General features: G+C 40.7%; 1 protein-coding gene across 8 annotated transcripts in view; it reads left to right on the forward strand.

Annotated features, from left to right (window-relative positions):
• LOC110502528 (protein bicaudal C homolog 1-B) overlaps nt 1-15,899 on the forward strand; it is a 75,888-nt gene that overhangs the window by 40,714 nt on the left and 19,275 nt on the right. For 4 of the 8 annotated variants that reach the window (XM_036960076.2, XM_036960078.2, XM_090216991.1 and 1 more), the window contains exons 3-7: nt 444-513; nt 10,549-10,628; nt 11,858-12,016; nt 13,066-13,119; nt 15,408-15,590. In XM_036960076.2, the coding sequence (XP_036815971.1) occupies nt 444-513; nt 10,549-10,628; nt 11,858-12,016; nt 13,066-13,119; nt 15,408-15,590 (546 nt within the window). Of the gene's footprint in view, nt 1-443; nt 514-10,548; nt 10,629-11,854; nt 12,017-13,065; nt 13,120-15,407; nt 15,591-15,899 lie in introns of all 8 variants that reach the window. The other 4 variants (XM_090216989.1, XM_036960077.2, XM_090216990.1 and 1 more) reach the window with 1 other exon arrangement.

The raw sequence follows: 15,899 nt of genomic DNA on the forward strand, positions 1-15,899 counted from the left end.
GTAGATCGTAGACCTCTCTTCATAGGTGCTCTCCAAAGTCAGCATGGCAAGAGGTTGGAGGAGGTGTAGGGCAGTAGAGGCAATGAGGCATTGTCCAAAGTTTAGACAAGCCTCGAGCCACATTCAATCAGCCATAAACACAGCAGACGTGTGAATTTTTCTGGCTAGTGGTTACTAGAACGTGGTCCTCATTTATACTGTTTATTTGAATTGAGGCTGGATTTCTGTTATGTTTAAAATGACACGTGTTAAGATTTGTATATATCAATGTGTACCATGCAGTTATCTGTCCTGTAAAATTGGACATTTAAACGGACTACAGTATAGGCAGTCTCAAAAATAAGCATTATGGTGTTCTCCATTTTTGTTCAGTATATTGAACATAGATATGTAATGACGCTTTCTTTTTCCTTTTTATTGATTATGACCAATATCTGTTTCAGGTCATGGATGAAACCAAAACACAGATAGCGTGGCCTTCCAAATTGAAGATCGGAGCCAAGTCCAAAAAAGGTGAATGTTGTATGTTTTGATTCTACAACAACAGCTCAGTTGTGGTTATATCAAAAGTAACAGAACATCCTTCTTGTTAACTGCTCTACATTTGACTCCAATGTTGCCTTTTCAGTACCGGATGTAAGTCTTAAGTTTTGTTTTTGGAAGGTATTTGCTGATGTCTGTACATGAAGACTATATAAATCAGTGAATTTGCAATGACAACAGGTTTGTTAGTTTTAGCCCTGAATGACCACTCCTAAGTCATTTTTATAATCGAGAAGAATCAGTGTTTTATTTTTAACTGAAAGAATGTGCTTAGTGAAGTAATCAGTGGTGGAAAAAGTACTCCTTTGTCATACCTGAGTAAAGGTAAAGATGCCTTAATAGAAAATGACTCAAGTAAAAGTGAAAGTCACCCAGTAAAATACTACTTGAGTAAAAGTATTTAGTTTTAAATGTGCTTAAGTACAGTGGTAGAAAAAGTACTTAATTGTCATACTTGAGTAAAAGTTATACACCAAATGTCTTGTTTATGGACAGATGGGCACACTCCAACACTTGGACATCATTTACAAATGCAGTATTTGTGTTTAGGGAGTCTGCCAGACAGAGGAAGTAGGGATGACAAAGTTATAGGTGCATGAATTGTACCATATTGCTGCCCTGTCTCAGCATTTGAAATGTACTTTTGGGTGTCAGGCATAATGTACTGTATTTGGAGTAAAAAGTACATATTTTCTTTAGGAATGTGGTGGAGAAAAAGTTCAAAAGTTCAAAAATATCAAAAGTAAAGTACAGATAGTATTTAAGTTAAAATACTTAAGTACTTAAAGTACTACTTTTAAGTACTTTACACCACTGGAAGTAATTATAGAGGGGACATGTATATCAAGGTTGCAGCAGCATTCATTGTTTCACCACTTACTTTAAAAACACTTATGTTTAAAGATGAAACCTTCTACTTTTCTCTCTGGTCAGAATTTGCACGAGGGATGTTGAGTTAGGAGTTATCTGCATGTAATGTCTGAAATTCCAGTGCACTGCCAATAAAATACTACTGCTATTTAAAGCTTGTTTTGGGGGGGGGGGGGGGGGGGGCGGTTTCGACATGCCCCCTTTGTTGACCCCAATGGAATGCTAGTGTGCATCTTCATGCCAGATGTGAAATCCCAAAACAACTTCCTGAACTTGACCCAGAAGTTGATGAGTTTACACAATTATTTTTTGATATGTGTGTATATATATATACAGTGCCTTGCGAAAGTATTCGGCCCCCTTGAACTTTGCGACCTTTTGCCACATTTCAGGCTTCAAACATAAAGATATAAAACTGTATTTTTTTGTGAAGAATCAACAACAAGTGGGACACAATCATGAAGTGGAACGACATTTATTGGATATTTCAAACTTTTTTAACAAATCAAAAACTGAAAAATTGGACGTGTAAAATTATTCAGCCCCCTTAAGTTAATACTTTGTAGCGCCACCTTTTGCTGAGATTACAGCTGTAAGTCGCTTGGGGTATGTCTCTATCAGTTTTGCACATCGAGAGAGTGCATTTATACGGAGACTTGATTACACACAGGTGGATTGTATTTATCATCATTAGTCATTTAGGTCAACATTGGATCATTCAGAGATCCTCACTGAACTTCTGGAGAGAGTTTGCTGCACTGAAAGTAAAGGGGCTGAATAATTTTGCACGCCCAATTTTTCAGTTTTTGATTTGTTAAAAAAGTTTGAAATGTCCAATAAATGTCGTTCCACTTCATGATTGTGTCCTACTTGTTGTTGATTCTTCACAAAAAAATACAGTTTTATATCTTTATGTTTGAAGCCTGAAATGTGGCAAAAGGTCGCAAAGTTCAAGGGGGCCGAATACTTTCGCAGGGCAGAGTGTGTGTGTGTGTGTGTGTGTGTGTGTGTTTTTAAATGATGGCACATGAGACACCTGTCTGATTCACGCCTGTCTGAGTGGACTAATCCATTGTGAAGGCTGCAGGGATGGCACACCAGTATCACCAGTAGTACATTTCTAATCTACAATGTTTGTTTGGTTAATGTCGTTTCTGTTAATGCATTCAATTTATTATTACCGTTTTACCGTTGGCATTGTACTGTAGGAGTGGACACGCTGTTTGCAGAGCACACAACCTAGGCTACAAATTTTGGTTTATTTAATTCCATTTACAAGTTGTCAATGTGTTCATTGTCTTTTTGTTTGTAGCGCTCCTGTCCATCTGGAGTAAGGACACGCACCTGATTACACATATAACTAGGCCTAGGCTACCTGGCCTGCTCACAAATGTAGGCTTATAAATGTGCCCATTTGGGGATCTGATACTATTTCTGATTGTCTTAACTCACCATCACTGTGGAGCTTTTCAAAGTATTTTTTCTTTGCCTCAAACAGCAAGTCAACAAAGTATGTTTTTATATCCATTGAGAATGACAATAGTTCCACAATGTAGCCTATTTGAAAAGTCTTCATGCTCTGATCTGGTGGAAAGATCATAAAATCGTCCTACCTGATTACTTCTTATCCCTTGCGCAAATAGCCTACAGCTGTGTCTGTCCGAGCTCACTGGCAGGGAAACTCTAAGGGCCCAGCATATTTTATACAATGTTACAAGTTTGCTAGCATGAGCTTTGGGCTGCACCAATTAATACAATAGTTGATACAATGTTTAAAGTTCCTTGCAGACAGGCCATGCTTAGCCAATGTGATTGAATGGGTATTTATTTTTATCAGGATATTTTCAACCTGCTGGCTGCAATGTTCTTATTTGTTGGCTTTATGTAGGCTATTTTTACATGTTGGCAATGGCAATAGAAGTTTATTTTAGATTTGTATCGTTTTCATTTAGATATAATTTATATTAACCACATGACATGTCATTGATTTTGAGATATGAAGACTATTAAATTAAATGTAACTGTTCCACGAAAATCATAACTGGCATGTAGAAATGGTACGATAACTTGGCACTCCAAATGGAAAAGATTGTAGAACGAGGAGGGTCGGGAACAGGTTTTTGTTCTTCTGGTTAGGCTATATTGATCTCGGCTCTCTCCCTCTTTAGTAATTTGTGTCTTCATTTTTAATCGCAGTGCTTAAAGCATTAGACAACCTCAGTAGCCTACAAGTAGTTGATTTTATTGAAACACGGGTTGTGTCTATGAAACCAGTGTGAAATGGCTAGCAAGTTAGCGGGGTGCGCACTAATAGCGTTTTCAATCGGTGAAGTCACTCGCTCTTGAGACCTTGAAGTAGTTGTTTCCCTTGCTCTGCAAGGGCCGCGGCTTTCTCATGGGTGCATGCACTGCATTTTTGTGCATTTGGAGGAAAAAATACATGTATTTGTGACCCTTTCTGCTTAACAGCTGGAGGGGAGAGAGTACTCTATCGTCTAGGTACTGTAATCAACCCTGAAATCTACCCACAATGACTGGATGTCGTACACCTGTGAGTTTGAGCTGAGGTTAGCCATCAACACATCTACAGGAGACAAATGATGGATACCCATGCAATTTTGCTTCTCCATTATGTTTACATTTGAATCACCAGCTATCTGAAAGTCAATCATTTTTAAATTGGGAGTTGTCAAAACAAACTATTTGTACCACTTTCTGGAATCATAAATATTCTGTCAGTGATTCATAGGAGAAACAGTATCTTAGGCTAATATTACACTTTACCAGAACATTTCACCATGAGAATAAATGGTCACTGTCCTTACACATTTAGTGTGGGAAATGCTCTTACTATCCATCTTGAATTGACAGCATTGGATTGTATTTAACTCTTCTTTCCTACATTGTTTTATACTTGGTGTTACCCAAATGAACGATCTACTTCCTTCTGTAGAGAATATACGGTATAGTGCGCTTATCTGTGGTATTACAACAGTAGCCTATCAATTGGTCATTAATGACATTAATGGCATGAAAATGGAAGACTTCATTCATGGGTAGCTTTTTAAACACCTTTTTGCCCTTTATCACTACACTCCACACATGGCCACAGAGTGGTGACTTGTCATGCAGCGCCTTCAGAAAGTATTCAGACCCCTTGATTTATTCCACATTTTGTTGTTACAGCCTGAATTTAGTAGTGATTAAATCGTTTTTTTCTCACCCATCTACACACAATATTTGACTTGGTGGGAGATTTTTCGACGTGGCCTTGGGCAGGGTGCTTGACCCTGGTTGTTTTAATATTCAATCAACATTTTAAAAAGGTAAAGGGGGTTTGAATACTTTATGAAGGCATTGTAAACACCTGTAAAAAGTTGCAAATATAAAAAACGATAGAGCATATCCGCAGCGCCTAGGTCAGACCAAGCCTTGTGACAAGGCAAAAAAAAAGTATTTGGCCTACTCATGAAGTTGCGCAGCGAAATGTCACGCGACATATATCAGAACAACATTTGAAATGGTTACATACAGATTAGTCAACCTCCACACACTTAGGAAGGGGGAGTGTGGGGTTTGCTCAGGCAAACTAAGTTTATTGACAAACGAATACTATCAATCTCTCTATTCGCAATGATATGACAAATTAATCGTTTCCAAGTTCGCGAAGCAGTGTTTACAATGTCTATGCACGTGTATAAGGCTTGGAGCCATTCCTCTCCTGCTGAAGTGGACTATGGCCATGCTCGCACTTAAAGTTTAGGAAAAGATATGTCCTGCCAGAGTGCTCAAAGGCAACACGTAGCCCAATCAAAGGTAAAAGTGTAAATATGGCTTTATTCTCTACTTATCAACACTACTCGAGGGAGTAGTCTAGATTCATGGCATTCGGTCAAGGTGCACGCTCTTTACACGCGGGAATCATTTTGAAAATGTTTCGCTTTTCGGGACAGCAGCACAGCGATTAAACCGGTATCAACTTCCAACGTTTTACGTTGGTTCAGCCCCCATTCTTTCCCCAATATTTCTTTGTCATTTTGCGGATGTAAAAAAAGGGTACCTTGAGCCAAATTGACTTAATTCCGAGCTTTTGAATGGTACTTTAGGCAAATGGGAGGCGAAAGAAACGCCCACCTGTTTAGGCGAGGTGCTGGCTAGCTGAGTAGAAAAGAAAAAAAGCTGCATACTCTAGCAGCTCAGATGCAATAATTGAATAACCTAATATCCAACGTTTCGACAGGCAAGCTGTCTTCTTCAGGGTATGATGACATACACTGCTGGTCACTAGTTTTATATAGTGTCAAAGGACACACACAGGTGTATGTAATCATAGCCGGGTGTGGCCTGATATCATTGGTTAATTATTAGATATAAAACTAACATACAAAAAGCGTGAATGATCGCATATGATCATCGATACAATTTGGCTACAGAGGCCTAGAGACATTTTCAATGAATAGCAGAATCACAAGAATGGTTTCAGGTCAAAGTCTATGTTGAGACCGAAGGTAGCAAGGGTTTTTAAATTAAAGATCCAGGCAGCCTCTCGTTTTAACAATAAATTGTCAAGGTCACCGCCTCTCCTAGGGAGGGTGACATGTTCAGTCCTCCCCCTACACAGAGGAGATCCTTCTGAATCACAGGCCAACTCTCAGCTAATAACTTTTGAAACTTCCTATTCTGTTTTTAAATGTGTACCAGTCAGGTTTTATTTGTTCAAAAGTTTGCTATGTGTTCTAAGAAATGTAAATTAACACATCATCTAGATCATAAAAAAACGTTGTGCTGCCTTATTTATAGACCTTTCCAAGGCTTATGACACTGTTGACCATTATGTTCTAATTCAAAGGCTGGCTCAAATAGGCCTGGATCAGGCTTCTTGCAAGTGGTTTGAGAATGATCTGTCAGATAGGACACAATGCGTGATTACTGATGGTGCCAAGTCTGGTTTCCTGTATATTGCTAAAGGTGTACTGCAGGGATTGGTATTGGGACCTGTTCGCTTTACTATTTACATAAATATTATTGGTCTATCTATTCATTCTGTATGCAGACTACACTGTTATGTATGCCATTGCCCCAACTATTGACCATGCTATGTTAGAGCTGCAATCTGACTTTGTTGTTGTTGCCTCATAGAAAGCCCTGGTTGGTTTAAAATGTGTACTTAATGCGGGCAAGACTAAATATATGTATTCTAATTCTCGCAAAAAAAAATATGCTAGTCTACATATTTATTCATTGCATTGTTCTCCCAACGATCGGATTCCCACCTATAAATATCTGGGCAGTTGGATTGAAAAATACTTTGTTTTAAAAGGCGTATGAATGAACTAGTTAAAAAGCTATGATTTTAAAGTGGGCTTATTTTTTTGAAATAGATCTAGCCTCTCCCTAAATAGCAGGAAGCAGATTGTACAGTCAACTTTCCTGCCAGGTCTTGACTATGGTGACACCATTTACCAGATTGCAGCAGCCACTACTCTTAAACCTTTGGATACTGTCTACCATAGTGCCCTTTGATTTATCACAGGTGACAGTTTTAATGATCACCACTATGTCTTGTATCAAAAGGTTGGCTGCTCCTCATTAGTCCTGTAGATCACTTAATTTTTTGTTTACAAAGCTCCACTGCACAAGCTTCCGACTTCCCTAATGTTGCTGTTAAAATATTAAAATATGAGATAACCAACCTTGTGAATGGTTTTGGTTCTCTTGAGGTTCCTTGGGTCTTCACCGAACTAGGGAAATCCACTTTTAATTTTAAAGGCGCTCATTGCAGGGAACCAACTACAAAATGCAATACAATTGGATGTTCTGGTGCCGCTCAGGCAATTGAAAATATTGATTGGGGACCTTGTTATTAAAGAATTTAGTTGTTTTTCTTGAATATTTGTCTTGTGCTGTATTGTGACACAACCCGGGATTGAATCCAGGTCTGTAGTGACACCTCAAGCACTGTGATGCAGTGCCTTAGACCACTGCACCACTCGGGAGGCCCTGGTCACTCCCTTTTTAAGGCCAGGCACCACACCCTAATCAGATCATTTTCACAGTCAACTTTTACCAGTTGAATGTAGACACAAATAAAATGTTTTTTTGATTATCTTTTTTTTCTGAAATAGTATACTAATACAGTGGCTTGCGAAAGTATTCAGCCCCCACCCCCACTTGGCATTTTTCTCATTTTGTTGCCGTACAACTTGGAATTAAAATGGATTTTGGGGGGGGTTGTGTCATTTGATTTACACAACATGCCTACCACTTTGAAGATGCAAAATATTTTTTATTGTAAAACAAACAAGACATAAAATGTATTTGCATATCATGCAAATACATTTTTCTGGACACCAGATGAATTCAGCCGAAATATTTAGCTTTTATTATGTTAAGACACTCCAGGACTGGATTTATACATAGCAGATTGTGGATGAATTATTTTTTCTTTTTTCTATCTGTAAAATAATAAAGGTACGCTTTTAAAAAGAAAATGTAATCGATAAAAGTGTTTTGACAGCATATCAACAATTCCCTTTGTTCAAGTCTGGAGAATATGTTTAAGAATAGCCACGTAGAATTTGGTGAATGCAGATGCTTCTGAGACTGAGAAATGTTTTGACGTGTGGGAAGAGTCTGACTTTTGGGAAATGGCAGTTAAAGGGGCAATCTGCAGTTGATACATCCATTTTTGGGCATATAAATGAATGATATGTACCCATTGATTCTTGAAGAATATAACTTATAAATGGCTAATGAACTTAGTTCAACTGTCGTACCCCATAACAGCCGAATGTATACGCTTGTTTTACTTCAATGTTTGTAAACAAAGTAAATGTAAACAAACACTATATAGACCTAAAACATAGTAAAAACTATAATTTTGATATTTTATATATCCAGTCCTTGTATCCATAGTGATGTCTACAGATGTAGGATCTTAATTTGAGCCAGTTTGCTACAGCAGGTAAATAATCCTGCAGTGTAAAGAAATATGGATTATTTTGTGGATTATAATTAATGGGCATTTTTTGTAGGGGTTGAGACATTTTTCGTCAGGGCAAATCAAGCAAGTCTGACATTTTTAAGTGGAAATTACAAACTGTAGAAGCCTTATTAAACCTCTAATACACTACAAGTTTGCATTACCTGCAGTGCAGGAAAATGATCAGCAACAAAAGAGAGATCAAGCTTTTTACCGAATCAAGGTGAGGGAAAATACTTTCTTGTTTCAGCTGCGGTGATTCCTGCTTTAAAGACCAAGTACAATGGATTTACACTGCCAAACGCCTATTAGACTCAATCAGTCACCGTCTCTTCAAAGTAAGTTACTAATGTATGTAGTCCAGTTTGTTACATTCTATGAAATTATGGATCCATGTCCATTTGAAAGTGGTTACAATTCCTGAAAGTTTGACGGTAGTATAAACAAATGAAAATATAAATTTATATTGAACTTTTTGACACTTATTTTTTCTTCTTGAAAATAAGAAGAATGGACCTAAATACCCCCCCCCAAAAAAATCTAAATGGATAAGTAGATGCAAAAATTATATTTTAGCCTGTGGTGCCTGGCTTTAAATAATGTAAACCCATTCTGGAAAAAGTCATTATCGTTGACGGTAAGCAGAGAGGGGTCAAATGGTTTCTTTTGTGTCAAGTGTCAACTTCCAAGACCTTTTTTCTCAGCTGTCATATTGTATGTATTTCTGAATGTTTGGTGTGCCAAATTAAGACTTAGGGTGTTCATTTTCTATTCCACAATCAATCATAAGAGTACACGCGTCACACTTAAAAAATGTGGGGGTGTTTAACATCACACATAGCAACACTAATTTAGCCCCCTAATGTAATGAGTGCCAGATGGGTAGGGGAGCGGAAGGCCAACACCCTCTGCTGGTCTCTAGTCACAGCTGTGTGTTTGGAACGTTTCCTGAAACCAAAGCTGTGAGGGTCTCTTCTAATACTGCTGTGATTTTACTTTGTTTTTCTGTCCATGACGGCACCCACTCCTATCGTGATGTAACCCATTGTGGACTTGAGAGGCTTTTGGGTTGTTTTTGTGGGGAACAAAATATCGTCTCACAGCTGTTTTTTCACCCTTCTGTGATCTCACCTCAGCGTTGAGGCCACGAGAGTCCCATGTCACACTGACGAGATCCACACAGCCTTCCACTGCTCCCACAATCCCCCCATAGGCCCGTAAAACGTAGAGCACAGAGGCTCCTAAACGCTTCCCTGCAGCAGCATTCCAGAGCCAAGCCAACCCAGATCTCTCCTCAGTGGGGATCAGGGCCAGTTCATGTGCTTTCCCCTCACTTTTTGTTTTGTGACTCTTTTTAAAAAAAAAATCCAACGCTCTAACCACTAGGCTACCTGCCGCCCCAAACTCTATGGAGAGTTTCTGTTTGGTTTGTGTAATTGGAGTTTGTTGTGGTGTTAGGTCTATACAGCGCAGTATAACACACTGTTTCTTTCAGTCATTACCTACATTTCCATGTACTATTCTGTTTAACAGTATAGGCTTTTATCTGCATTTTCCTGCTCAACAGCTCTAAAATCTCTAAACCCAACAAATGTCAATAGGTTAAAAAGTGTCTAAGTGAACTCTAAATATAAATATTTTCTTCTGTAGGAGTACAGTAAATCTGAGCTATTTGTGGTGTGTGGGGGGAGGGAGATTCCTGGAAGGAGCTTAACTGACTTCCTGCCCCTCCATACAGTCAACACAGGGGGCTCCTAGGACCTGGCTTGCCGCACGGCCAAATGGACTCTACAGTCGTGAGCATTGAGCATACGTCCAGCTGTTTTTATCGACACAAGATAGTTAAACGGAAACGCACCCTAGCAGGCAATTGTTGTCTATTTTCCATGCAAACTTTCTAAATGTTCGGGGGGGATCACACAATTGATCCAACATTTCTGTGTAACAGCCCATAATGAGAGTTGGCACATCTGAAATTAGCATTTACCTCAAGTGTTTTGTCTGATGTCATAATCATGAATGCCATCAATGCATTCACCTGGTGTACAGTCTTGGGAAAAGGTGATGATATAATCTCTTCATAACCTCTTTCTGTCTCCTTTTGTTCTCTCCGTACCTCAATCTCAACCTCTCCATCACGTCTCTCCCTTCAGATCCACACATTAAGGTTTGTGGAAAGAGAGACAATGTGAGGGAAGCCAAAGACCGAATCATGTCAGTCCTCGACACAAAGGTGCGTATGAATGATGGAAAGGTGTTTGTTTTGTTCTCATGGCAACACCAATACTGACATTGGTAATTTATCAACTAGGGGATGGTAGTCACAGATGTATCCAGTGAGTGTCTCTGGCTGTCATTTCATGCCCTAAGAAACCTTGGTTTACTTCCTAATTGGTTCTGTTTCTATTTGAGTGGCTTGGTAACACACTGAGAAATGGATTGATGGAGGCAAAGTGAGATGAATGGAGAGTAAGGGGCCCTGTGGATCTCACCGAGGTGGCATGGGTCCACCATTTTAGAAAATAACTCCCTTCCACATCTTTCCCAGTCCATTTTCCCTCTCTCTCACACCTTATTTGGCTCACTCACTCCATCTCCAACAGAGTTCAAATGACAGGCGGCTTTCTCAGACGTGTGATATGAATTGCCACCAAGATGGCCAGTACTTAATTTCCTGAGTGTGTATTGGCTCGGCATGGTGCATGTCCTGTCTCTATGGCAACAAAAATCCACATCCCAAAATGGGCACACCATAGCACCCCCTGTGGGCAGGTTTTATCCTAACACTCTAAACAAGTATTTTCTCTGCACACAGTCAACACATGATTGCCTCCATAAAGGGGATACCTGGTCAGTTGTCCAACTGAATGTATTCACATATTTCACCCCAATGAGTTCAACATGAAACAACCATGATTAGGCAGTTAACCCACTGTTCCTAGGCCGTCATTGAAAATAAGAATTGGTTCTTAACTGACTTGCCTAGTTAAATAAAGGTAAAATGAAAAATACAAATAAAAAAAGTCGCCATTTTATAGCAATGGATTTGTCGAATGAAACTTTTTTGAAATATTTAACATACTTTTAGGCTCATCTGCTTTAGCTCTCTGTGTAATTAGCCATCTGAAAGGGTTTATGTTTGATATGATTGGTTATAGTCCTCATGCCTCTCTAAGTGGAGCTTCTCATGGTGGACCCATCTGCCTGGCAGTGGTGTCGGACCAGAGCAAGGGTCTTGGTGTTAGAGATGCATCCTATTTGTCTTCGGCTTACTAGCCGAGGGTTATTCAAGCTGTGTCAATATTCACAATATTGCCATGATTTACAGTTATATGTGGTATAGAATTGAATATTTATGCATGTAAGATTTCTATCATATCATTCACTAAGTATTATTAAGTACATTGTATGGCAGGCCATGCTTAAGAAGAGTGTCTCCCCCTCCTTCCTCTCCTCCAGCAGACTAACAGGGTAACCCTTAAGATGGACGTGTCCCACACAGAGCACTCCCACGTCATCGGCAAGGGAGGCAACAACATCAAGAAGGTGATGGAGGACACGGGTTGCCACATCCACTTCCCCGACTCCAACCGCAACAATCAGGCGGAGAAGAGCAACCAGGTACGGAGAGAGACACCACTGTATATGTACAATTAGCAATGTACACAGGTTCTGATAGACTGAATACGAATGAATGTGCTGTGCCATCATTAACCACATTTGTGTGGGTCTGTCAAAGGTTCTCTGTTTGCACAGGCTTTATTCACCTGTATTTACTATTTTAACCACATATTAAACTGGTTTGTTCTCATTTGAGTATGTCCCATTTGTTAGTTGCTAGAGTGGCTTTAAATGACCATGTTGCGGAGAGCTGCTGTAATTGGCTGTTTTGATTGGCTGTGCCATAGGAAGCCAGTGTGTTTGGGCTGGATTGGATAGACAAGCAGTTGGAAGCGGCTGTAATTTCCATTTACATACACCTCTGGAGGAGGCAAGCTGGCAAACTCTTCGCATGTGTCATGCAATCACACACCAAACTTTGCAAGCTATCCCTTACCTTGAACACCTTGTACCTCAAACCCAGTGTGTGTGCATGCATTTGTGTGAGGAGGCAGTGCTGACCCAAACTAGATGGTACTGGCTGGTCTCAAATACTGAGGCTTAATTTGTTCAGAAGTGCTGATTAAAGTTGGCAGAAGTTATGGTTCTTTGGGTCAGCGCATGCCTTACTCCATTATGGTGAGTTACCGATGAAAGGCTTGAAAAGGAAGAGAGGAGGAGAGAGATTACTGCTCTGCTGGCAGGATATCTAATGAAGGCATTTATCTCCTTTTTAGATTTCTGTCGCAATTATTTTAATTGCAGGCACGCATTCAGGATGTGAAGTGTTGAAAGGCAATTTTTGAAATTACGGGTTGGGGTTTTTAAATATGGTAAAAGCCTACAAAACAATTTTTCTCTTTATGATGTTATTCTGATTGGGTTTTGATAAAAACATAACATAAGCTATGGAAATTAGAATGACTGGACCAAATGGAAATAAGAGAGAAGAGCTTTGGCTCTAAGCTTTTTCCTTTTTTTCCAGTTTTGATTCCAGTTTTAGATTCTAGTTTTGATGTAACCGTAATATCTAAACTATAACAATGACTTCTGTCGCTCCATCTGAACAGGTGTCCATTGCAGGTCAGCCAGGAGGGGTAGAGGCAGCTCGAGCCAAAATTAGGGTAAGTTGGATGTCATTTCTATGGAGGTCTATGAGGTCTGAACTCGGAACAGGCTGTTATATTGTAAGCCTGTGTCACTACAGTCATCCTTTAGTTGTCGTATAACTGCATGTGATAGCTGTGGAGCCTGTGAACTCCAAGGTAATGCTCTGGCCAAAGCCCATGTGGCACAGGGCACATAGGAAACAGTTCAAACCCAGCACACAGTGCGTCTGGCCTTGTAGAGGGTGCTCGGCTCGCCTCAGATTCAGCTCCAGCTCAGAGGGCGGTGGGCCATTCTGCTCGTGTGAGCCTCTGCCGTCCAGACCTTCCCGCCATCACAATTCTTCACACGCATGTGCTTTCTTTCCAAGTGGACCAAGACAAATAAGCTCAATGAGAAAGGAAAGAAAGAGGGAGAAGAAAGTAGAGCGCAAGAGTGCGAGCACACGTGATTGGGTTTTCACAGGCAACAGGGAGCAACCGAGTTCATGCACTTCCTTGATTAAAAAAGTTAACCAATTGAATTTAGTAATGTTTGAGCGTACCATTGTTGTAGGAAGGGGTTTAGAAAATAAGCTGTAATAGCGACATGAATCCTCTCCTCCCAAAGACAAACACTAGCAGCCATACTCCACCAGTCCACCCAATCACTCAGCACCCCTCTTTTCAAACAGCAGCCCAGCTACTGCCCACTACCCAAACCTGTACACTGTTCTTACTCATACCACTTAGTACAACTACTCACCAACCATATGACATCTGTACAGCCACCCCACATACAGTATTAACACCTGCCCAGCGACCCTCATCCCAAACGTCTAGCAACCCTCCATCCCTTCACCCAAATACAAGCCCTACTTTGCTTCGCACTGATATCTATGTTGGCTGCCATAAGAAATGAATGAAAAGGAACAAATCACTGTCAGTTGCCACTTCGATATAAACCTTTCATAGTTTGTTTGCTCCGGATCTGACTCTGTACTGTTTGGGTTAAAAGTAAATGGTCCTGGGTGGCCTCATCCCTCTCTGCATGTGACCAAAACAGTGATTAGATGGGTTTTTACCTTCGCTATAGTTTGTTTGTGCCAGGTCTTTGTTAGAGGTGTTTTGAAGGGAAGGGTAAAGTTGAGTTGTACTGCAGCCCTTGAAGACGTGATGGTGTATGATGAAAGTTTTAGTCTGTAGCTTTGTCCGTGATTTATGTAGTTGTTATACAGTCTTTATACAATATTTGCCTTTCTGCAATATTTGCCTTTCTGCCCTTGTCTGCAGAACTCACGCACACCTTCAGATTGAATAAATATGAAGCTTAAAGTTGCCAGGAAGACCTGTTTTAAAAAGCTTATGTCAGCTCTGTCTGAGCCATTCTTCATTCATAGCCTGGTTGGGGCCGTACTGTTTGTCCTCTCTGTGTTTCCCTTCTCACTGACCTAAATATCTCTGCCTTAACAGTGGAACCCCTGAAATGTGATATAAAAGTAGGCCCAGAAACATATGGGATTAATCATGGGCTCATTTCTTTGGTCAGTGTAATTCATGCTGTATGCCCTTCTCTGGCAGCCTAAGCTATGGCGCACTGCCCAAGACGGAGTGTTTGGATAAGTGTGTGCGTGCGCGTACACGAGTAGACTTAAGTGTATGTATGAACTTTACAGCAAAATCTGGCGCCTCCAGGCTGTTTGAATGACTGCTGTGATTTGAGTGATGGGGTCCACTTTTAGTCTGGTCTCTTCTCTTTGATGGCGTGACTTGATGTATGATTTAGTGACTTGACCTTAACATTTACAGTCTGAATATCAACAGACCGTCTAGGAGCAGACATGATCTGCTACTACAGCGTTGTACTGTATGTTTAATCGGCTCCTAATGGAAGTGTGCTGTAGCATGTGCCTGATGAAGGGCGTAACGCGTTAGGTCCCTACTGAGTATTGGCACAGTTCAACGCGTTGTGATAGACACCAAGGGTTTTTATTAACATTTCTATGCCGTGTTTGGCCACAACCCAGCTGAAGTGGGACATGTTATGTCTATGTAGATGTGCACATGCCTCTACCCTATGTTAAGAGATCTCTCTCAAAATGTGTTTTTACTCTTATGTCTTCACTATTCAAATGGACTCTGTTACTTACTACAGGGCATTTGTGTAAAGTTCGCAAAATAATAGTATGATGATGGTAATAGCAAGATGGCAATAACTGTATGCATCTCTCTCTCTCACTCACTCACTCACTCACTCACTCACTCACTCACTCACTCACTCTCTCACACACACACACAATCTTTGTCTATTCGTCGATCTCTCTCAGGAGCTGCTCCCTCTAGTTTTGTCGTTTGAGTTGCCGGCCATCGTGCAGCCTGACCCAGGCTCCCCCACAGTGCAGCACATCTCCCAGACCTACAACCTCACCGTATCCTTCAAGCCCCCCACACGTCTCTACGGGACCACCGGAGTGGTCCGCGGCTCCCAGAACAACTCTAGTGCCGTCAAGGTGAGGCCTGGCCACACCCCACACATCTACCCACCAACACACCACACTACTTACAGAATAGCAGGGGTTGGGGCTTTGTGGTTAGAGAAGTGGACTGCTGTGACCAGAGGGTTGCTTGGTCAGCTCCCTAGTGGGAATTACAGTACTGTTGCTTTTAAAGCCAAGCACTGTCTAACCCATGAGCAAGTAAATCTCCCTCCTGAGTAAATGTCTAATATAAGTTGTCTGGAGCGCCCTCCTCCTCTCCCCTTCCCACACACTCCACCCTGGGCCTTAGAGCTATGGCTGGTGCCTAGAGCCTTTCAATCC

Source organism: Oncorhynchus mykiss, chromosome 23 (assembly GCF_057628025.1).
Source record: "Oncorhynchus mykiss isolate SJ-2025 chromosome 23, ASM5762802v1, whole genome shotgun sequence".
Taxonomy (NCBI): Eukaryota; Metazoa; Chordata; class Actinopteri; order Salmoniformes; family Salmonidae; genus Oncorhynchus; species Oncorhynchus mykiss.